This window comes from Aotus nancymaae, unplaced genomic scaffold (genome assembly GCF_030222135.1).
Source record: "Aotus nancymaae isolate 86718 unplaced genomic scaffold, 86718_ANA_hifiasm-v0.15.2.pri h1tg000021l, whole genome shotgun sequence".
NCBI classification, from domain to species: Eukaryota; Metazoa; Chordata; class Mammalia; order Primates; family Aotidae; genus Aotus; species Aotus nancymaae.
Window position 1 is genome coordinate 24,561,176 of NW_026988433.1, and position 24,110 is coordinate 24,585,285.

The following is a 24,110-nucleotide window of genomic DNA, read 5'->3' on the forward strand; positions in this document are numbered from 1 at the left end:
AACTGAGATCGCACCACTGCACTCCAGCCTGGGCTACAGAGTGAGACTCTGAATCTCAAAAAAAAAAAAAAAAAAATCGACATCATTAATGATGTTCTGAGACCAGAATAGACCAGCGTATATACTCATTTGTCAGTATGGATTGAACCATGTGGAAATAGCTCTTTTAAGTGCATTTCAGTATATATTTCGTATATATACTTTCAGAGTACTTGTCCATTTATAGTATCTTCATTATTTTAAGCCACCTTGAAGGCAGTTTCTTTACTTTAGTGACTTTTATACCTTTTTCTTCTGCTGATGTACACATGGTATTCATGTGAGGGGCACTTTGAATACATAGATGTTTCTGACACTGACTAGCAAGTGCTCTCCCACTTGTATTCATGCTCCAGTTCAGAGTGGTGATGTGGCAGGAAGAGCCTTGAATATTCTTTAATGAAGAGAATATATCCTTCTCAAACTTCTGAAACATCCCAAACTGCTGTTATTTTGTGTGACACGCTTGATAGGTGATTTTGAAACATCAGTTGTCATGGTAGCCCATTTAAGAACCAGAGCTTTGGCCTAGCTCTTTCATGGTACAAATGAGGAAACAGAACAAGTAGGGATTAGAACACTTGTGCCCTCATCTGGTCCAGTGCTTTTCAACCTATCGTGTAAACATGGGATGGGTTCAGCTTGTTAGGTTTTATGAATCATGAGCAGGTGAACATTGCTAAAAGTCTTAAGATTTAGAAATTAGCTATCATGTTCATATCTGTAATTGATTATTATCTTTTGGCATGTCATTTGATAAATACAAAGCAGTTTACATCATGTACCAGAGTTTCTCACCAGGTATAGTGGCTCACGCCTGTAATCCTAGCACTTTGGGAGGCCGAGGCACGATGATCTCGAGCCCAGGAGTTTGAGACCAGCCTGGGCAAGATGGTGAGACCCCATTTTTACAAAAAATAAATTTTAAAAAATTAGCAGGGTGTGATGGCATGCGCTTGTAGTAGCAGCTACTCAAGAGGCTGAGGCGGGAGGATCACTTGAGCTCAGGAATTTGAGGTGGCAGTGATTTGTGATTGTGCCACTGCACGTTAGCCTAGGTAAGAGTGAGACCCTGTCTTAAAAAACAAAAATGAAAAAAATAAAAAAGTTTCTCAAAGTCACTATTTTTCAAACTAGGGGTCACAGCCATAGGTCATGAACTCATTTTAGCTGATACAGCGAGTACCACCTGAGCTGTGGTGGTTTTCAACTGCATGGGTCTGTTTTGAGGTCTCTCTTCAGTTTGTCTATCCTGTGCCAGTTCCACTGATTAACTTATTGCTAAGGCTTGCTATCTGGTAAGACATCCTCCTACCTGATTTTTTTTTTCTTTCCCTACAGGATGTGTTTTGACTCTTTCTAAATTTTAGAATTATTTTGTCAAGGTCTGTGAAAAACCCTGTTGGTTTTCATATTTAAATTGCATTAAATTTATGGATTATTTAGGGAAGAATTGAAGGAGAACTTTGTTGTAATGATTCTTCTAACCCAGAATATGCATATAACTCCATTCATCTAGGTATTTAATATTCTTTCTTTGAGATACGGTCTTGCTGTGTCACCCAGGCTGGAGTGCAGTGGCATGATCTCAGCACACTGCAACCTCTGCCTGCTGAGCTCAAGCAGTCCTCTCACCTCAGCCTCTCGAGTAGCTGGGACCACAGGCATGTGCCGCCATGCTCAACTAATTTTTATAACTTTTGTAGAGACAAGGTTTTGCTGTGTTGTCCAGGCTGGTCTCGAGCTCCTAGACTCAAGTGATCTACCCCCCTCCACCTCCCAGAGTGCTGGGATTACAGCTGTGAGCCATGCACCTGGCCAAGTCTTTAATATCTTTCAATCAAGTTTAAAAACAATACGACATACAGGTCTCACACATCTATTGTTAGATGTATTTCTAACAATATATCTGTGTTTGATGTTTATGCTATCCTATTTAAAATTACATTTTAAAGCATGCTGGTTTATGAAAATTAATTTTTTATTGTAAAAAACATACTGTAAAATTTGCTATCTTATTCTTAAGTGTACAGTTCAGTTTGTTCTGAAGCATATCTCCAAACTTCATTTGCATATATGTAACTCTGTACCCATTAAACAGCTCCCTTCTGCTTCCTTTCCAATGCCCTGCTAACTACCATTGTAGTTTTCTGTCGCTGTGATTTTGACTAGATACTTAATATAAGTGGAATCATGCAGTATTTGTTTCTTTGTAATTGATTTTTATACGTTGCTCTTATTGCTTGTCACCTTGCAAATCTTGTTTATTATTTCTAAATGATTTGTTTGTAGATGAGTTTTGGTTTACTATATACAGTGATATCATCTGACCGTAATTACAGTTCTCATCCTTTTCTCTCTTTGTATCCATTTCTTTTCCTTGTCTCATTGTTCCAACCCCAGACCTCCAGTACAGGATTAAATAGAACGTGATACTGGGAAGCTTTTTGTGTTTTTTAAAAGGAACTTTAATGTATTATCATTAGGAGTCATATTTATTATACATTTTAAAAATCAAGTTAAGGTTAAGGAAGTGCTTTTCTATTCCTAGTTTGCTAATCCTTTTTTTTTTTATTTTTTTGAGATAGAGTCTTGCTCTTATTGCCCAAGCTGTAGTACAATGGCATGATCTTGGCTCACTACAACCTCTGCCTCCCATGTTCAAGGGATTCTCCTGCCTCGGCCTCCTGAATAGCTGGAATTACAGGCACCTGCCATCATGCCTGGCTAATTTTTTTATTTTTAGTAGAGATGGGGTTTCGTCATATTGGCTAGGCTGGTCTTGAACTCCTGACCTCATGATTGGCCTCCCAGAGTGCTGGGATTAAAGACGTGAGCCACCACACCCGGCCAATTTGCTAATTCTTAATTTTGAATCATGAATGGGATGTTTTAATCAAATGATTTTTCTTCATTGAGATAATCATATTGTTTTTTCCTCAAATCTGATGGTGGAAAAATTATACTAGATGATTTTGTAATGTAAAAACACCCTTGCATTCCTAGGAAAGACCCAATTTGGTCCTTATATATTGTTCTCTTTATACATTTTTAAATTTAATATTTTATTTAGGATTTTTGTATTAGTGCTCTTGAGTGAGACTGGCCTGTAATTTTTTGAATTCTGTGTGCCAGGTAGGTAAAGAATCTAACCAAGTCAAGGCATAAGACATACAAAGTACTTATTTCATGGAGACTTTAGGTGATGATGGAAATGAGCAAGATGATGAGATGGAAAACAGCTTGCAGCAGGTAGGGGGCTCCTTAAGAAAGAGTAGCTTTTTTGGGGCCCCTCTGAGGAAGTAAAGTTTATACCTGAAGCGTAAGGAGTGGCCAGGCAGAGAGAAGGGGAGAGATCCTTCTGGGCTGAAGGAGCAGCAGGTGCCCAGCCCTGAGGTTGGAGAGATGTTGGAATATTTGAGTTACACAAAGCTGGATGCCGTGTTGAGAGGTGGGTGGTTTGAGATGTAGTTGGAGAGATGAGCCTAGCATGCTGGGATTGCACATGAGGCAAGGATTTGCACATTGTTGCTAGGATACTGGGAAGCCATGGAAGGTTTTTACTATTATAATTAGTAAAGATAATGGGTTCTTGTTTAAAATCTAAACACATGAACAAAACCCTGCAATCCTTCATATTTGTGTTCTGTGAATGGTTGTTCCTTCTCCCCACTCCATTTAAAGATTCACTGGGTACTTCATTGTTAAATTTTTATTCTAAAGTTCAAGTAATCATGTTTATTGGCTGTCTTTCTGTATTTTAATGAAATAGCTAGTACTTGGATTATTAGGCTATGTTGTCAGATGCTAAAGTGTGATTTGAATGAAGTATAGGTAATCTTTTATCTCTGGAGAGGGAAATATTCCTAAAATGGGGCAGAGTAGATACTAATGAAGTCTTGGTGTACAGACTTAAATTATCCCTATAATCCCAACTTGGAGAAAAGCTTTTTAAAAAATTAAACTTTTATTTTGAGATAATTTTAGATTTCCATACACGTGTAAAAAATAATACAGAGATTTTTATGTACTTTTTACCCAGTTTCCCTCAATGGTAAAACTTTGCAAAACTATAATATGATATATAATAACAACCTGGATATTGACATTGATATGGTCAAGATACAGATCAGTTCTGTCACCATAAGGAACCTTGCTGTTGCTCTGAACATTTTCTCCTGTCCTAACATTTTGTGGTGTTATATTTACATTTTACATTTAAGTCTCTGATCCATTTTGAGTTATTTCTGTAAGGCGTGAAGTTTCGGTCAAGGTGTATTTGTTTTGCCTCTGGATATCCAATTGCCCCAGCATCATTTTTTGGAAAGGCCTTTTTTTCCTCCGTTGCATTGCTTTTGTCAGAAATTATTTGGGCATGTTTGTGTGGGTCTGTTAACTGGGTTCTGTTCTTTTCATTCATCTATGTGTCTTTCTGCCATTTTCACACTGCCTTGATCATTGTAGCTATATTGTAGGTTTTAGTATCAATCAGGTAGAGTGATTTCTTCCACTTTATTCTTTTTCAAGATCATTTTTAGCTATTCTAGGGTCTCTGCCATCCCATATACATTTTAGCATAGGCTTGTCTATGTCTACGAAAAACCTCATCGTTGGGATTTTAATTGGAGTTTCATTAAGCCTGTATGTCAGTTTAGGGAGAATTTACTTCTTGACTATGGTGAGTCTTGAATCCAGGAACATGAAATGTCTATTTTTTTAGGTCTTTGATTTCTTTCCTTAGGAGTTTGTCATTTTCTTTCTTTTTTTTTTTTTCCAGTTTGTCATTTTCAGCATACAGATTCTATAAACGTTTTAAGTTTACACATAATTATTTAGGTTTTTTGGAGTAGTTGTAAATGGTGTTATGTTTTTAAATTTTGTTTCCACATGTGGTTTCCACATGTTTATAGTTTTTTGTTTTTTTTTTGTATGTTTATTTTGTATTCTGTGACCTTGCTCAGTTCACTATTTTTGGAGTTTTTTTTTTAATTGGTTCCTTAAGATTGTCTACTTAGCCATATCATCTACAAATCAGGACAGTTTTATTTCTTTCTGAGCTGTATACCTTTTATTTCTTTTCCTTGTCTTGTTGAACAGGCTAGAACTTCTAGGACTTTGTTGGAAAAGTGGTGAGAGCAGACAGCCTTGCCTTGTTCCTGATTTTAGGATGAAACCCATTCTATCTTTTACCGTTAGGAATGAGATTAAGGTAACCCTATATCCCAATTTATGGGATAGGTTTTTTATAGATGCTCTTTATCAGGTTGAGGTTGTTTGCCTCTATTCCTAACTTGCTGAGTATTATTACCGTGAATGGTTGTTGGATTTTTGTCACATGCATTTTCTGCATCTATGATACTGTGAGTTTTCTTCTTTAGCTTTTTGATACAGTGGATTACAATAATTGATTTTCAAATATTGAATTAGCCTTGTATACCTGGAATAAATCTCACTTGGTTATGGTATATAGTTCTTCTTATACATTGATTTGTTGCAATTTCATTTTCATTCACTTCTTTGTACTTTTAAATTTTGTTGGAGACTTCCTTTTTGACCTATAGATTATTTAGAAGTGTATTGTTTAATTTCCAAGTGTTAAGAGATTTTCTTACGGTTAATAGTTTCTAATTTGATTCCATTGTGGTCAGAAAACATACCTGTATGGTTTCATATCTCTTAAATTGTTGAGGTTCGTTTTATGGCCAAGGATATGGCTTCAGTGAATGTTCCATAAGTACTTGAGAAAAATATGTATTCTGTATTGTTGGGTGGATTGTTCTGTATATATAAATTAGATCATATTCATTGACGGTGTTGTTGAGTTCTTCTATACCCCAGTTTAGTTTTTTTAAAAAAAATTAAAAATTTTTCTTTCTTTTTAAAAACTTAAAATTTTTAAAATTTTCTTTTGTCTTTTCTAATTTTCTTTTTCTTTTATTCATCTTGTTTTTGACCAGGTTCATCACATTCAAATGTCTAGTAGTTTTATCAGTTGCTAAAAAGGGAGGTGTTAAAGTTCCCAAATATAATTGCTACTGTGTCTCTTTTTCAGCTCTGCAATAGTTTTTGCTTCATGAATTTTGAAGCACTGTTTGGTTCGTACACATTTAGGATTGTTATGTCTTCCTGGTAGATTGATCCATTTATCGTTATGTGTCATTATATAATATAATACTTTTTATCTCTAGTAATTTTCTTTGCTCTGAAGTCTGCATTATGTGATATTAATATATCTACTTCAGCTTTTAAATTAATGCTTGCATGTTGTCTTTTTCTGTCGTTTTCCTTTCAACCAGTTTACCTGTGTCTTTGAATTTGAAGTAAGTTTCTTGTACTTGCTGTATAGTTGGGTTGTGTTTTTATCCACTTTGCCATTATCTACCTTCTAATTAGTATATATGCACCATTTACATTTAAGGCAATTGACCAAAGCCTGCCATTTTATTATTTTCTGTTTGTTTTCTGTTTCTCGTTCTTCTGTTTCTCCTTTGTTGTCTTCCTCTGGATTATTTGAATATATTTTAGATTTTCATCTTGATTTATTTAAAATGATTTTTTAGTGTAATTGCTTTGAATAGTTTTCTCAATATACAGATTTGACTTACACGGTATTAGTGTTTTACTATTTGAGTGAAGTGTGGAAATCTTCCATTTTAGTTCTCTTTCCATCTCCACGTTTAAATGCTACTGCGTTGGGTATCATTTGTTTCATCACATAAGATTTGGAAACTGCTCATGAGGAGAGGAGGATTATCTATCATAGTTCCCATGTTTCTGCTCTTCCTGTTGTTCTTCCTTTTTGATCCTCTAGGATTCCTTCTTTAAACTTTCTGTTCAAAGAACTTCCTTTAGCTATTCTTCAAGGGTAGGTCTGCTAGTGACATTTTTAGTTTTTCTTTGTCTCAGATATATGGTAACTTAAAAAAGTAATTTTAGTTTGAAAAGTTTCAAATGTAGAAATAAAACTTTATGTACCTGTCACTCATCATCAACAGATACCAACCTGTGCCATTCTTGTTTCTCTAATAGGGATTTCCTTTTTTTTTTTTTTTTGAGATGGGATCTTGCTGTGTCACACAGGCCTAGAGTGCAGTGATATGATCTTGGCTCAGTCTCCCAGGCTCAGGTGATCCACTTCAGCCTCTAAAGTAGCTGGGACTACAGGTGCATGCCACCATGTCTGCTAATTTTTTGTATTTTTGGTAGAGACAGGGTTTTACTATGTTGTCCAGGCTGGTCTCGAACTCCTGAGCTCAAGCAATCCACCTTGGCCCCACAAAGTGCTGGGATTACAGACGTGAGCCACCACAACTGGCCTCCATCTTTTTTATTTAGCAAAATAAAAGAGGTCTTACAGTGTACCTCACATGTGCTAAAGGACCTTATGAAATTACCTTTTTTTTTTTTTAGTTTTTTTAAAGACCAGTGTTAATAGTAGAAATTATCTTTTTAAATCCTTCGAAGACTCAGTATGAGCTAGAAACTAGTAGTATCCTCATTTTATAGATGAGGAAATAGAGGCTTTGGAAAGTAAATAACTTGCCTAAGGTCACATCCTTTTTATTTGTTTGATTAGAATGTCTCTTTACTTCCAAGAGAACCCGAGTGTCTTCTAACGGGAACTGTAACAGGTTTGAGGGAGCTTTATGTTTGTTACAAAAGCCTCTTTTATTGTTTTGTCTTCTTCCTGTGGGTACATGTTGGGTTGCTGTTTCAGTGGTTTTCTCAGAGAGCACATTTATTTTTTTGTGGCAGGTATGTGTGTAGTTACCAGTAGTGACAAAAGCTAAGTTACTTGATGATGGCATTTTAAGTTTCAACTTGTTTCTTTTCCTGTTAGTTGTCTATCAATGTCTATGACTATAACTGCCACGTGGACCTGATCAGGCTGCTCCGGCTGGAAGGGGAGCTTACCAAGGTGAGGATGGCTCGCCAGAAGATGAGTGAGATCTTTCCCTTGACTGAAGGTAAGCTTCATCAGTCAGGCTGCTTTTAGAAACAGAAACGAGGAGTGTACGTTTTTTCAATGCTGAAAGTGGGACGTGATCCTTGTAGAAAGCCTGGAACATAACAGTCTAGTGGAAAGAAGACAACTCATCAGTTAGCTATTTTTAGTTTGTTATGTTGTAGTTTTTTGCAAAATGTAGTTATGATCATATAACATGGATTTTGAATTCTGATTTCTTTATTCTAACGTTATGGTAAACGTTTGTAATGTAATTAAACTTGACTCCCATTTCTCTATTTCCCATTCCAGTATTTATTTAGTTAACCCATTCTCTTGAAACCAGAAAATTGTAAATATATTTAAACTTTTACAGACAGTTTATGTAAATGTTTCATACATTAATTGTTCCACAGTAGTTGGGCGTTTAGGTTATTTCTACTTATTTGCTCATTAGAAACACGATTATACTGAACAACTTCATGAATATTCATAAGTGATCTTTTGGGCAGTACTTAGAACATTTTGGTCCTAGATCCCACTCTGCTCCTTTTCCCTTCTGCAAGGCATAACTGCCGAGGGTAGATGCTGGAATCAGATGACTCAGATTCATTCCTGACTATATCTTAATCAAATTAGGTAAACATTGTAAGACTCAGTTTTTCTAGCAGTAAAATGAAGGCAACAGTGGTTTCTGCCTTGTAATGTATGACAGAATAGGATGAGCTAGTCTGCATATAACACTTAACACATGCCTGGCATGTTGTAATTCTTAGATAGATGTCATTATTATAGGTGTTACTATCACCAACCTTACAGGATTACGATAAAGACTGAATGAGAAAAGTGATTTGCAAAATATGAAATGCCTAATAGGTAGAGGATATTATGATTTTAGTGATTTGATCTTACTTGGAAGCATAAAACCTACTATGTGCTTGGTTCAGGTTTTTTTGTTTTGTTTTGTTTTGAGATAGAGTCTCGCTCTCTCACCGGGCTGGAGTGCAGTGGTGCAATCTTGGCTCACCACAACCTCCAACTCCCTGGTTCAAGCGATTCTCCTCCCTCAGCCTCCTGAGTAGCTGGGATTACAGGCATGCGCCACCACGCCCAGCTAATTTTTGTATTTTTGGTAGAGACAGGGTTTTACCATGTTGGCCAGGATGGTCTTGATCTCCTGACCTGGTGATCTGCCTGCCTTGTCCTCCCAAAGTGCTGGGATTACAGATGTGAGCCACTGAGTCCAACCTGTTCAGGTTTTAAGAAATGAATTTCTGGAAACAATGCCAGGTTGTGTAAGATGGATGAAACATTGTGTGCTGACATCTCTTGGTAAAGTCCCTGCTCCCAGCCTACCCTTTGATGTTAATGCAGGAAGTACTGTTGTCTTGTAGAGCTCTGGCTGGAGTGGCTGCACGATGAGATCAGCATGGCCCAGGACGGCCTGGACAGAGAACACGTGTATGACCTCTTTGAGAAAGCTGTGAAGGATTACATTTGTAAGTTCCCATGAACTTTTAGGATACCTGGCAATGTTATGTAGATCAGTCTGCTGTTGAGGACTGTATTATGAGATGTTGTTACCCAGAAAAGGGAATGTTAGTCTCACAATTAGCAAGATTTAAGTTCAGTCGTCTTATCATTGTCTTTGGTCTTTAATTGAGGAAGTTTGGTTTTAAAATAAAAGTGGAAGAAACACTTGTAGTAAGGGAATGAATACACTCACACTCAGGATTTATTGGCAGTGAGAACTTACATGGTATTTCCAGGCGATCTTTTATACATTAAATAGGTTTTTAGAGGTTTTGGACAGGGTGCTTTGAAAAAAAAAGATGAAAACATTAAAAGAAACCCTTTTTGTTTTGAAGTAACTATAGAGTCATAGGAAGTTGCAGAAATAGTACAGAGAAGTCTTGTGTACTCAATTCACCCAGTTTCCTCCAATATCTTGTTTCTGTAGTACAGAATCAAAACCAGGAAATTGACCTTGGAACGATGGGAAAAAGACATTTTATTACACGTGTAGATTCATCTAACCACTTTTGCAATCCCGATACAGACCTGTTCTGTCCCCACAGAGACCTCCTTTGCCTACTAGTATTGACATCTTACCAGTGCAAGTGAGGTATACAAGACTCATCTCCCTTTAAGTCTCTTTGCTGTCCCCTGTATATAGTATAATTGTTTTAAATATTTTCTGTACATGAATTGGGGACCATATCAGACAATGCTGTGGACAAAATGCTTTTAAAAAGCATTTTAAAGTTGAGCATGGTGGCTCACGCCTGTAATCCCACAACTTTGGGAGACCAAGGCTGGGGGATCACTTGAGGTCAGGAATTCAAGACCAGCCGGGCCAATATGGCAAAACCCTGTCTCTACTAAAAATACAAAAATTAGCCAGGCATGGTGGCACGTGCCTGTAATCTCAGCTACTTGGGAGACTCAGTCAGGAGAATTGCTTGAACCCGGGAGGTGGAGCTTGCAGTGAGCTGAGGTTGTGCCACTACACTCCAGCCTGGGCAACGGAGCAAGATTTTATCTCAAAGAAAAGTATTTTAAGGCCAGGCGTGGTGGCTTATGCCTGTAATCCCAGCAGTTTGGGAGGCCGAGGCAGGTGGATCACTTGAGCCCAGGAGTTTGAAATCAGCTGCCCAACGTGGCGAAACCCCATCTCTACTAAAAACACATTTAGCCAGGCATGGTGGCATGCAGGCCTGTAATCCCAGCTACTCAGGTGGCTGAGGTATGAGAATTGCTTGAACCCAGGAGGCAGAGGTTGCAGTGAGCGGAGATTGTGTTACTGTACTCCAGCCGGGGTGACAAAGTGAGACTCTGTCTCAAAATAAAAAGGCATTTAAAAAATTTCCCCTTTCAGATTTCACATCCTTTTCCTTGTTGACTTCCCACTGGGAGCATTCTCCTTTATGAGAAGCATTGATAACTTACCAGATAGACTGTTCTGAGATAGAGAATTTTTTGTGTATCTTTACAAGCCAAGAAGAATTCACATTTTTTTGTTTATAATCTGAATAATAAAAATAAGAGGTGTTTTATGTATATAAAATGATATTAAAAATGGTTTTTTTTTTCTTTTTTTTTTTTTTGAGATGGAGTTTTCACTCGTTACCCAGGCTGGAGTGCAATGGTGCGATCTCGGGTCACCACAACCTCTGCCTCCTGGGTTCAAGCAATTCTCCTGCCTCAGCCTCCCGAGTAGCTGGGATTACAGGCGCACGCCCCATGCCAAGCTAATTTTTGTATTTTTAGTAGAGACGGGGTTTCACCATGTTGACCAGGATGGTCTCGATCTCTTGATCTCGTGATCTACCTGCCTCGGCCTCCCAAAGTGCTGGGATTATAGGCGTAAGCCACCGCACCCGGCATTTTTTTTTTTTTTTTTTTTTGAGATGGAGTCTTGCTCTGTCACCCAGGCTGGAGTAGCAGTAGCATGATCTCAGCTCATTGTAACCTCTCCCTCCTGGGTTCAAGCAGTTCTCCTGCCTCGGCCTCCCGAGTAGCTGGGACTACAAGTGCCCGCCACCACGCCCGGCTAATTTTTGTATTTTTAGTAGAGATGGGGTTTTACCATATTGGCCAGGCTGCTATCGAATTCCTGACCTCATGATTCACCCGCCACAGCCTCCCAAAGTGCTGGAATTATAGGCGTGACACACTGTGCCCGGCCAAATGTATTTTTAAAAGCTATACATGTTCCTCTGCTCTGCGGCCCATGAGTCTTCTTTTAGAATCATTGATAGTTTTAGCAGCTCCTGTTGTTGCCGTGATTTCTGAGGATCCTGTTACCCACTTTTTGCTCTCTTAGCCCTTGTTAATAGCACTGGTTTTCTTTTTCTGAGGGTCTGTGGTCTTCTCCAGACTGTCATTTTTTTGGTCCTTTATGGTCATCTCTGCTGTTAGCCTTCACTGTCATTTAGTGCTGCTGTATGAGTACTTTTTTTTTTCTTGTCCTATTCCTCTCAAGCAATAGCACAATGAGTACTTTTTTTGTAGGCATATTTCTTTTGTTACGTATCAGTTTTGATATTTGGGTATTTTATGTCCCAAACTAACTGAACACTTCTTATTTTTAGGTCCTAACATTTGGCTAGAGTATGGCCAGTACTCAGTCGGTGGGATTGGTCAGAGAGGTGGCCTTGAGAAAGTTCGCTCCGTGTTTGAAAGGGCTCTCTCGTGTGTCGGTTTACATATGACTAAAGGACTTGCCCTCTGGGAGGCTTACCGAGAGTTTGAAAGTGCTATCGTGGAAGCTGCTCGGGTGAGTACTTGTGCTTATCTCTGAATGAGCCAGGGCTGTCTTTGTAAGTCTCCTTGGAAGGATTATTTTGAAATACATGTCCAAGATGAATCTTACAGCACATGTGATCAACAAAATGGTCTTTGCTAATCCCTTAGTGGGTGGATGATAGATAGCCTTTGTTTGTACCCTTTCTGGCATTTGGTGTAATACCCATGAAAGAAGTCATATAAATTTTTTTAACTTGAACTGAAATTTGTTGAGATATTTTTTGAAGTTGAAAGAACCAGAGTTGGCCATGTGCGGTGGCTTATGATTGTAATCCCAGCACTTTGGGAGGCTGACGCCAGAGGATCACTTGAATTCAGGAGTGCAAGACCAGCCTGGGCAATATACTGAGACCTCATCTCTACAAAAAGTAAAAATATTAGTTGGGTGTGATGGCGTATGCCTGTGGTCCTAGCTACTCAGGACTCTGAGGTGGGAGGATTGCTTGAACCTGGAGTGTGAGACTGTAGTGAGCTGTGATCACACCACCACACTTCAGCCGGGGTGATAGTGAAAATCCTTCTCAAAAGAAAAAACAAAGAAAGAACCACAGTTTGTCATTTACTACTAATTTGCTTCTTTAGCCTGTAGCTGGCTTCCTTTCCCCTTTTGACCGGGAACAAACCTTTGATTCACAGCTTGAGAAAGTCCACAGTCTCTTCCGGCGACAGTTGGCGATCCCACTCTATGGTAAGAGAAACTGACATGTCAACAGCCAGCCCTCTATGGTTTTTAAAATGCTTTGGGGTACGACACGTAATTAGACCTTTCCCACCATCCTGTGAGGCAGGTAGAGCTGGTGTTCTTATTCTCCTTGGACGTTGTCTCTCTGGATGAGGTCCTTGGTAAAAACATCTTGAATGTTAATGCTTAAGAGAGTTGTGAGGGTCAGAGGCAGGACTGGAAGCCAGACTCCCTGACTCCCAGGTGAGAGCTCTTTTCTCCTTTGAGACCTGGTTGAAAAGGCAAAGATAGGGTCTCTGAAAAGAATAGTGAGTGACACCTGTATTTTTTTGGGGAAACTTTATTGAACAAGAGTTCCATTATGATTATTTTCTCTTAACAAGTAACGTCTTCCTTAACAGCAGGAATTTTACATGGGTTTAGATCATTCATCTGTGGGAAGGATTTGGTTCAGAGGTACAGTTACTTGGAAGTACTCATAAGTGAGTTTCTTGGGGTTTGGTAAAAAGTCTCATTTGGTAAATACATTTTGGCACTCCAAGCCTTTGAGTCTTTGGAGCTGTGAGTGTGTGCGTGCTGGGAGGATTTTTCTGAGTATGGGCAGAGTTTGGCCTGGCCGTCTTGTTTGATCCCTAGGCACAGGCCTGTGTTGTACATACTCAGAACTTCTGGGCAACTTTACTGGAGCCCAGGTGTTATTTCTCTTCATGGTTTATTGGATTTGATTTAACAAGTTATAAAGTAGCTCTAATCAGATGGTTGGGTGTCATGCAGAAAAGGCTAGAGCTGAGCCGGCTTGTAGATTTCACTTCACATACCAGCATGAAACAGCCTAGCATAGTGATGAGAGTGTGAACTTGAGCCAGACTGCCTGGGTTCACAGCCTTGCTCTACCATTAACTGTAGACAAGCAACTGAACCCTCTGCTTCAGTTTCCTCCACTGCAAAATGAGGATCACTGTAGACTGTACCTTGTAGAGTGGAGATGACTGAATGAGTTAATGGATGTGAAGTGTTAGAACATAGGCAACAATAGGTAAGTGTTGTTAAATTGTTGCTAATAGTGTCATTGACTGATTAGCTGGGAGGGCTGCCTGGGACATTGTGTTGAGACAGATTCTACAGACAGGTTTGGGCTCAGCAGAAATCAGAATTTGGTCAGTAAGAGCTGCCATGGCCACAGGTGTGGGAGGGGTTAGTGGCACCTGAGTCTCATGGCTTAATCTGTGTTTGGGTTGATAAAACCCAATGGCAAGACCCACGAGGCTGAATCTATCTTTCAATAGATATGGAGGCCACATTTGCAGAGTATGAAGAATGGTCAGAAGACCCAATACCAGACTCGGTAATTCAGAACTATAACAAAGCACTACAGCAGTTGGAGAAATATAAACCCTATGAAGAAGCACTGGTAAGTGTTAGCTTCTTTTATAGTAAACGTTTGTCTACAAACCTTTCCCTGATGGATAGCTGCAAGTTAACAGTATCTTTTAAAATTTGTTTTATTGTGAAATATATAGAGTGTATAAATGTATACATATAGTTTACATACTAATAATAAAGTGAACATCCATGTACCTACCACCCAGGTTAAGAAATAGAACATTGCCAGTACCTTAGAAGTCTCCTATGTGCCCCTCTCCGATTGCCTCCTCCTCCCTCTCCCGAGAGGTAATCACTTTCCTGACTTTTGTGATAATCATTCCCTTGCTTTTCTTTATAGTTTTACAAGCTATGAATGAATCCTTAATTAATATATTGTTTAATTTTGCTTGTTTTTGAACTTTTATATAATGGAATCATGCTGTATATTTTATTTTCATTGAACATGCTTTTGGGTTTTACTCATGTTGCTAAGGATAGTTCTGGTGCATTTGTTTTCACTGCTGTAAAGTTACCTGTGTACTGCAGTTTATTTATCCATGTTGCTGGATAGTTGGGTCATTTCCAGATTTTTGCTAGGAGGAGGAGCAGCTGCCACTCTAAACATTCTTATGTGTATCTCTTTGTACACATGAAAAAGAGGTTCTCTGGAATACGTACTTAGGAATGACATTGCTGGATCATAGGGTGATGTTAAAGTGTTTTCCAGGTTACCAGTTTACACTGCCGTGAGCAGTATCTGAGAGTTCTCATTGCTTGTGCCAATCTTGGATATTAAACATACTTAAATTTTACCTAATTTGATGAATGTGAAATTGTAGTGTTAATTTGCATTTCCCTAATTACTGATGGAGTTGAGCATCTTTTCATGTTTATTGGCCGTTCAAATTTTTGTGTGTGCTGAAGTCTTCAGGCTGGGCACAGTGCCTTATGCCTATAATCCTGGCACATCGGGAGACCAAGGTGGGAGGATTACTGGAGCCCAGAAGTTTGAGATCAGCTTGGGCAATGTAGTGCAACCCTGTCTCTATAAAAAAAAAAAAAAAAGAAAAAAAAAATTAGTCAGGCTTGGTGGCATGTGTCTGTAGTCCCAGCTACTCCAGAGGCTAAGGTAGGAGGATTGTTTGAGCCTAGGAGGTCAAGGCTGCCACTGCATTCCAGCCTGAGCAACAAAGCAAAGCCCTGGTTCTTAAAAAAATGTCTTTAACCCATTTCCCTTTTGTTGCTTGAAAAAAAGTCTTTGACCCATATCTTTTTTCTAATTGATTTGTGGGAGTGCTGAGTCTTAAGTCTTATTTTAGGCTGTATGTGTTGCAGATTTTCTCTTCAGTTTGTTGCTTGTCTTTTCTTTTCTTTTTTTTTTGAGATGTTTCACTCTTTCACCTAGGCTGGAGTGAAGTGGTGTGATCCTGGCTCACTGCAACCTCCACTGCCTAGGTTCAAGTGATTCTTCTGCCTCAGCCTCCTGAGTAGCTGAGATTATAGGCGCCTGCCACCACGCCCAGTTAACTTTTGTATTTTTAGTAGCGTTGGGGTTTCACCCTGTTGGCCTGGCTGGTCTCAAACTCCTGACCTCAGGTGATTTACCTGCCTTGGCCTCCCAAAGTGCTGGGATTACAGGCGTGAGTCAGCATAGGGCCCTTCTCACTTTTTTTTGAACAGTGTCTTTTAAGGAACAGTTCTTAGTGATAAATCCAGTTAGATTAAAATTCTTTCCCTGGTGGTTGTGTATATTTTAAAATCTTCCCTTCTCAATTTTCTTCTAAAAGTTTTGTAGTTTTCTATTTCATATTTAGGTCCTCATTCACTTGGAATTGATTTTTGTGAATGGTATGAGACCGGGTCTGGTTTCATTTTTCCATATGGAGAACCAGTTGTTCTAGTACTGAGCGTGATAATTCCTTCCTCCCCTCACGGATGTGCAGTGCCACATCTGTCGTAGATTAGCTGTCCATTTATGTGTGGGTCTTTCTTCTGGATTTTCTGTTCTGTCCCACTGGCTTACGTTAGGCTGTTGTAATGATGAGAGTTATAATATTTTGCTCTTGGATAGGGTGAGTCCCGTCCACCTTGTTCCTCTTCAAGAGAGTCTTGGCTTTTTTTTTTTTTTTTGGCCTTCAGTGCTTCCATTGGATTTAGATTCAGCTTTTCTAGTTATATTCTTAAAATCTTTTTTTTTCTTCCCCCCTCAAATCTTTTTTTTTTTTTAATTGAAATTGCATTGAATCTGCAGATCAGTTTGGGGAAGAATTTACATCTTCCAATCTATGAACTTAGTACATGTTTCTGCTACTTAGATCTTGTCTTTCTAGTGGGGGCACGGTGGCTGATGCTTGTAATTCCAGCACTTTGGGAGGCCAAGGCGTGAGGATTGCCTGAGATCAGGAGTTTGAGACCAGCCTGGTCAACATGGTGAAACCCTGTCTCTACTAAAAATGGAAAAAATTAGCCGGGTGTGGTGGCAGGCGCTTGTAATCCCAGCTACTCTGGAGGCTGAGGCTGGAGAATCGATTGAACCTGGGAGGCAGAGGTTGCAGTGAGCCCAGAGCATGCCACTGTACTCTAGCCTGGGCAACAAGAGTGAAACTCTGTCTCAAAAAAAAAAAAAAGATCTTAACACTTGACCTTTAGAGTCCCCTGCATGGGAGATTTACTGGTAACAGATTTTCTCTATTTGAAAAGGTATTTGTTTCCCTTCTTGAAAATTATTTTCTTAGGCTATAGAATTCTAGACCAACAGCAATAATGAAAGAATTCTAGACAGATAGTATGTTCTCTCAGCAATTGATTGTATCTTTCTGTTTTCTGATGTCTGTTGTTGCTGTTGAGAAGTCAGCGGTTTGTGTAAATTTTGCTTCTTCAGAGGTAGTCATTGTTTTTTCTCTGACTGCTTTTAAGATCTCATTGATGTGGTTTGCTATCCTCTAATTTCATATACAGTCGGTCCATGTATGGACTGGCCTGAGGTTTTTTTGGGCTTCTTGACTCTGTTCTTTCTTGACCAACAATAGGATTGTGCAGATCAAATTCTTAATATATGTCAATCCAGCAAAAGCTTAACCTTTACTTAGCTTGCCACATTCACTTAGATTTTGTCCTTAGTCCTTAATATTCCTTGTTTCTTTGCCAGTTTGTGGATGACTTTTAAGAAGGTATTATATTTAATTTAGCAGTTTTAGTTGTTTTGAATGGCACAGTGTATCTGGATAACTAATTGTTCATCATTACTGGAAACAGAGGCTCTGAAACATCCCCTTTCCACTTACAGAGCCTGTGTGTTCTCTTACTCTCCTGCACTCCTCCCTTTCCACGTACAGAGCCTGTGTGTTCTCTTACTCTCCTGCACTCCTCCCTTTCCACGTACAGAGCCTGTGTGTTCTCTTACTCTCCTGCACTCCTCCCTTTCCACGTACAGAGCCTGTGTGTTCTCTTACTCTCCTGCACTCCTCCCTTTCCACGTACAGAGCCTGTGTGTTCTCTTACTCTCCTGCACTCCTCCCTTTCCACGTACAGAGCCTGTGTGTTCTCTTACTCTCCTGCACTCCTCACTTTCCACGTACAGAGCCTGTGTGTTCTCTTACTCTCCTGCACTCCTCCCTTTCCACGTACAGAGCCTGTGTGTTCTCTTACTCTCCTGCACTCCTCCCTTTCCACGTACAGAGCCTGTGTGTTCTCTTACTCTCCTGCACTCCTCCCTTTCCACGTACAGAGCCTGTGTGTTCTCTTACTCTCCTGCACTCCTCACTTTCCACGTACAGAGCCTGTGTGTTCTCTTACTATCCTGCACTCCTCACTTTCCACGTACAGAGCCTGTGTGTTCTCTTACTCTCCTGCACTCCTTCTCCCTTTCTTTTTCATGTATAGATGACTTGCATGTACCTGTGTTTCACAAAGCCTCAATCGTTCAATTATGTCATGGCCATCAGCAAAATGTGGCTGAAGAGAAAACATGTCGAATAAGAAGATTTTTTTCGAAAAAGGATTGTGTGTCTTTGGATCAGTAAACATTCAGCACAGCTGCCTCCATCTTCTGCATTTACCTACATTCTTCCAGGAACTAATATTTGGAATAAGAAACCTGAAATAGCACCAGGCACTAAATTTTTCCACTTTGGTTGTATTAACTCTACTCAGTAGCCTAAGAACGTGACTTCTGGTTTGGAAGGGTGGTTAACAGTGGTCACTGGCAAAGGTGACCTCTTTCACTCAGTTCCTGATTGATGGGCCACTTAAATTCCCTGTGGTCTAGGAATGGATTTAGAAAAGGGTTTATGGAGCCTTTGTCATGACTGCCATGAACTGGCACTTTGAGCCAGATGAGAAGACTTTCATTCTGCTCGAGAAGTTGTAGAGCCTGTAGTGTACTGGCTGTGAGTGAGGATTTGGTGATTCTTAGTTACTGTAGCCAGTTTTGCCAAAATTTATTTTATTTGTAGATGTGTTGTGGTTCCTGTCACTAACTAAATTCAACTTTAATACAATTTTCCTGTACTCCAGTTGCAAGCAGAGGCACCAAGGCTGGCAGAATATCAAGCATATATTGATTTTGAGATGAAAATTGGCGATCCTGCTCGCATTCAGTTGATCTTTGAGCGCGCCCTGGTTGAGAACTGCCTTGTCCCAGACTTATGGATCCGTTACAGTCAGTACCTAGTAAGATAACTGTTCTAATTTCATTTTATTTTTGCCAATTTAGAATCTACTTAGAGAAAATCAGTAAGAGTGCCAGGAGTTTGTTGCATATGGCCCTGCTCTTGCTTTTCCTCCTCTTTGCGAACTCGTTTAGAAAGTTTTAGCGTTTCAAGTTATTTTAAAATGGTCACTAACTGTAAGTAAAATTCGCATATAGTCTATGTTGAGGACTTACAACAAATTGATATTTTTTTCTTTGAACTTTTTATTATGGAAAAAATGTAAACATATAAAAGTAGACAGATAGTAAAATGAAACTTCCTTTACCCCCACCCAGCTTCAACAGTTATTAGCAATTATAGCTTTAGTTTACTTTCATCTGTTGTCTCGCCTACTTGCCCCTTCTGTGTTACTCTAAGGAAATCCAGAAATGATATTTCATTGGTAAATATTTCAGTATGTATATACAAAATATTTCAGTGTGTGTGTATAAAAGCATCCAAATGAAGTATATCCAGTAGGACTGGCTGATGTCTCTTAAGGCAGTGTTAACCTGTAAGTTGCTCCTCTCCCTCTCTTCTCCCCCACTCTCCCTAGTGATTTTTTTTTTTTTTTTTTTTGCTTAAGAAACAAGGTCACAAGAGATGTTTATAAGGACGTTTCTTTTGTCACTTGTTGTTGTGGCAATGTCTTGTTGATTGGTGAATTCTTGACAATAAAATTTAATTTCCTAACTCTGGAATTCTTTATCGTAGGACCGGCAGCTGAAAGTAAAGGATTTGGTTTTGTCTGTACATAACCGTGCTGTTAGAAACTGCCCCTGGACAGTTGCCTTGTGGAGTCGGTACCTCCTGGCCATGGAGAGACATGGAGTTGATCATCAAGTAATTTCTGGTGCGGATGTTTTTGTGGGAGAACTTCTAAGCTATTTGTCCCAAGTGAGAAACAGAGACCTGGGACAAAGTCATTAAATCAGTGTTCCCTGGGGTTATCTTTGGGTTATGCAGTGTAGTGACAAAAAGGGCTCTGAGTGAGAGATGAACTGGTTATATTTGTGGCTTCTTAGAGCTTTTTAACATGCTAATATTCATTGCATTTCCTAAGAAGTTGTAGTCTTTTTCTCCAAACTTCCTTGACCTGGAACTCTTCTTGCAGGGCATCTTGTGGAAGAAGTTTTTTCTAGAACACAGTCTGTAGAGTGCTGTAGCAACTTCTTTCTTAAACTTCCCTGTCTAGCTCATTTCTTTCTGTTACATCTATTAGTCTTTTAAAGTCATGTAGTCTTTTATAGTCAGTCGAATGTAGTAACTTTTTATTAGCTTCCATTTGAATTGGTAACAAATCCTGACTTTTTCTCCGACTCCAGTAACCTTTGAGAAAGCTTTGAATGCCGGCTTCATCCAGGCCACTGATTATGTGGAGATTTGGCAGGCATACCTTGATTACCTGAGGAGAAGGGTTGATTTCAAACAAGGTATGTAAGCGCATGTGTTTCACTTCAGAACTGATCATGTTCTTAATGCAGCTTTTGGTGAGATGCCTCAGTTCCCCAGATACATTGTGATTGGGCACATGATGTAGACTAGGCATGGGTGACTTTCCCCCCAGAAATCTTAGCGATTTAGATCTTTAACAAGTCATGCTGTGGATTGTAAAGTAAGAGAGTAATGGTCGTTACATTTTATACTGGCTCCTGCCAGTCTCTTTAGTCTTAGCTCTCATTTCTCCCTTCTGGCCTTTTTATTTATCTTAAATACTTCTTGGAATAAGATTGCTGTGTTTTAGAAAAGTCTTTGTACCTCTGTGGGACCCTCTGCCCCGCTATTCCCCAGAAAACAACCAGAAAACCCCTAACTTGTACGCTTGTGCCAGCTGTTACCTCATGCAGATAACCTTTAGCCCTTGTCCTGTTGGCCTGTGTCACCCCAGCTGGGGGAGACTCCCCACACACAGCACCCTGTGTTTGCCTTTGTCACCATGCTGTCCATACTCTATTCTAATTTTTTTCTCCCTCACTATGTGATGAGGGCAGGAATTGGCAATTTTATTTCTGTGTCCCTTGCATGATGCCTGGTACATAATGGGTCTCCAGACAGTTTCAGTGTAGGATAAAAAACAAAACAAACAATGCCATGCATGGTTTCCTAAAGCCTTTTTTTGCTCTTTCCACTAGACTCCAGTAAGGAGCTGGAGGAGTTGAGGGCCGCCTTTGCTCGAGCCTTGGAGTACCTGAAGCAGGAGGTGGAAGAGCGTAAGTATGCCCCAGCCTGTGGCTTTGCCCAGTTGTATTTCCTGGTCTGTACTATTTGCTGGTTGATGTACCTTTTCAGCCAAAGGCTATTTGTCTCTAAGTTTCTAATTTTACTAATGCTGTTTTTGAAGGTTTCAATGAGAGTGGTGATCCAAGCTGCGTGATCATGCAGAACTGGGCTAGGATTGAGGTAAATGTTTTCGAGAAATCTATCACTTTCATCCACCATTGTTTAATAGCATCCTATTAAACCTTAATTAAAATTGAGTCAGAGTCCTAGATAATGGCCTAAGCTCTATAAGGATTTATGTTAATTACCTAGGTAGTAGTCTAGGCTCTACAAGGGTTCATGGTATTTACCTAACTTGACTCATATTTGTAAATATGTTGGTGAAAATATTAGCTCCCAGCTAGAAGTTATGTAGTAAATGTCTGAATGCCAGGTATTTACTCATTTACATCCGTCTCTGCCTCTTTGCTTCAATTTTGAGAGCACAGTGAGCAGGTACTGTTTGTCAGCACTGTACCACTGCTATGGGAATAAGATACAATTCCTGTGCTAGTAAGACTTCTGTCTAATGTGGAGAACAGATGATCTGACTAGTAATTAGAGGATATGATCATTTGAATGTCATTACCGGGTCAGGGACACCAAGGTCAGTAAAACACAAAACCTGCTTGATCAGCAGGTAGGATTGTAACAATTCTAACCATGTTTTATCCTCTGAGGGAGAGTCAGATAGAAGAGACTTACATTTGTCAGGTAGTTTCTATATGGGATGCTTAGGTTTTAACCATTTTAAAGATGAGAAAACTGAGAATTACAGTTTAAGTAATTTGCCCAAGTCACAATTTGTAAATATTAGTAGCAGAGTGTGCATTTAATCCTAGATCAGTCTTTTTTAACATTGTCTCTCAAATACTTTTAGTTCTGCTTCATAAAAATAAAAAACAAATGACTGTCTAGTACTGTCCAGTAAATACCATGCACTCCCTCTCTTGGTTCTCAGGAAATGTAGGCAGATAAACTTGTCACTGCAGAAAGGCTCAAGTGTTTGGGCTGGGCCTTTTACCACTAGAGGGAGGCCTGGGGAATGCCCAGGGTCATCTGTAACACTGATAGTCATGGGGTGCTTTTTATGTGTGTCGTTTGGAAGTATGTTGTATGACAGGTGTCAATGCCATAAGGTTTAGGTGTCCTAACAGCCTGTTGATGCACTGTAGGCTCGGCTGTGCAATAACATGCAGAAAGCTCGGGAACTCTGGGATAGCATCATGACCAGAGGAAACGCCAAGTACGCCAACATGTGGCTAGAGTATTACAACCTGGAAAGGTAACTGATCTTGGGGAGGGAGGCGGTGCTTGTCAGCTACGCCTCTGTCATCACTCCTGGCTGACTCCTACCAGCCTGGGCAAGCTCCTTAGAACTGGGCTACCGTCTTTCATTCTGCCTTTTTCATTAGTGGGTACATTTTTAATGGACAGGCTAGAGAACCAGACATCATATTTTGTGCCTGGAACTTATAGCCATGCATTTCTTTTAATTTGTTTTTGTTTTTATTTTTGGGCATGATATTTTATTTGACCTTTTGGAACTATTTATTTTTTATTATATTTGCTTTTATAGAAAAGTAGAAAATACTAAAAAGCTAAGAGAAAAAAAAACTCAAACTACTGATCCAGTCATAACCGTGCATGACCCATTCTTTGAGACTTTTCTATGCTTAAATTTTTTTGTAATGAAAATGCAGTTAAAATATACATGTGTTACAAGGCTTTAAAACCTATTCGAATGAAATAAGATATGCCTAGCAATATTTATAACATGGGGAAAACAAAAAATGTGACCAACTTTTCAGTTTATCTTGAACATTATACATTGCATAACATTGCTACATTGCTGTTTATTTTTGAATTTTTTTTCCCTATTTAAAAAACACTGTGCCCAAATTAGTCAGAATATTTACACAAATATGTGATAGAAAATGACGGTTTCTTTTCTTTTTTTGGGGGTGGTGGGGAGTCTTGGTCTGTCGCCCAGGCCGGAATGCAATGGTGTGATCTCAGTTGCAACCTCCACCTCTGTTTAAGCGATTCTCCTGCCTCAGCCTTTTGAGTAGCTGGGATTACAGGTGTGGTCCACAACACCTGGCTAATTTTTGTATTTTTTTTAGCAGAGGCACAGTTTTCACCATGTTGGTCATGCTGACCTCAAGTAATCCTCCTGCCTTGGCCTCCCAAAGTGTAGGAATTATAGGCGTGAGCCATCGCATCTGGCCGAAAGTGACAGTTTCTTATCATCCCACCCCAGAGATAACCACTGTTAAAGCTTATTGAATATCCCCCTAGATCAGTAGTTCACAATTTTTTTGGTTTCACGATCCCTTTTCCACTCAAAATTGGAGGATCCCAAAAAACTTACATATGCGTGTTGTATCTATTGATATTTATAATTTATAAATTGAGAAATCTAAAAAACATTTAAATTCATTTAAATATAACAAATCATTTGACATTAATAACTTTTTTGAACAGTGACTGTTTTCCAGACCCCAAAATAATTTAGTGAGAAAAGTGGCATTGTTTTCTGTTTTTGCAAATATATATTTAGTCTGGCTTAGTATAAGACAGCTGAATTCTCATGCCTGTTACTGCGTTCTGTCTGTTGGGATCTGTTTTCATTGAAGAGTGTGAAGAAAATTTGACCTTACCCAGATAAGAGGTTAGAAAAGAAAGGTATTTTAGTAGCATTTTCAGATAATTGTGGATATTCTTTCATACACATTATAGCAAAACTTCAGTGTTGGCATGTGGAATCTGAAGCCATATTGACAGATTCTGTTACAGTAATATCCATTTGTCTATTTTA

The 24,110-nt window shown here is 39.2% G+C and overlaps 1 protein-coding gene across 2 annotated transcripts in view; it reads left to right on the plus strand.

Annotated features, from left to right (window-relative positions):
* Window positions 1-24,110, plus strand: part of SART3 (spliceosome associated factor 3, U4/U6 recycling protein) — a 39,352-nt gene that overhangs the window by 3,639 nt on the left and 11,603 nt on the right. Inside the window, exons 2-12 of one of the 2 annotated variants that reach the window (XM_012469148.3) lie at window positions 7,880-8,006; window positions 9,379-9,483; window positions 12,079-12,263; window positions 12,875-12,980; window positions 14,261-14,385; window positions 18,855-19,010; window positions 19,745-19,883; window positions 20,356-20,463; window positions 21,163-21,240; window positions 21,372-21,430; window positions 22,465-22,574. In XM_012469148.3, coding sequence (XP_012324571.2) covers window positions 7,880-8,006; window positions 9,379-9,483; window positions 12,079-12,263; window positions 12,875-12,980; window positions 14,261-14,385; window positions 18,855-19,010; window positions 19,745-19,883; window positions 20,356-20,463; window positions 21,163-21,240; window positions 21,372-21,430; window positions 22,465-22,574 — 1,298 coding nt within the window. The remainder of the gene's footprint in view (window positions 1-7,879; window positions 8,007-9,378; window positions 9,484-12,078; window positions 12,264-12,874; window positions 12,981-14,260; window positions 14,386-18,854; window positions 19,011-19,744; window positions 19,884-20,355; window positions 20,464-21,162; window positions 21,241-21,371; window positions 21,431-22,464; window positions 22,575-24,110) is intronic. The other variant, XM_012469149.2, reaches the window with a different exon arrangement.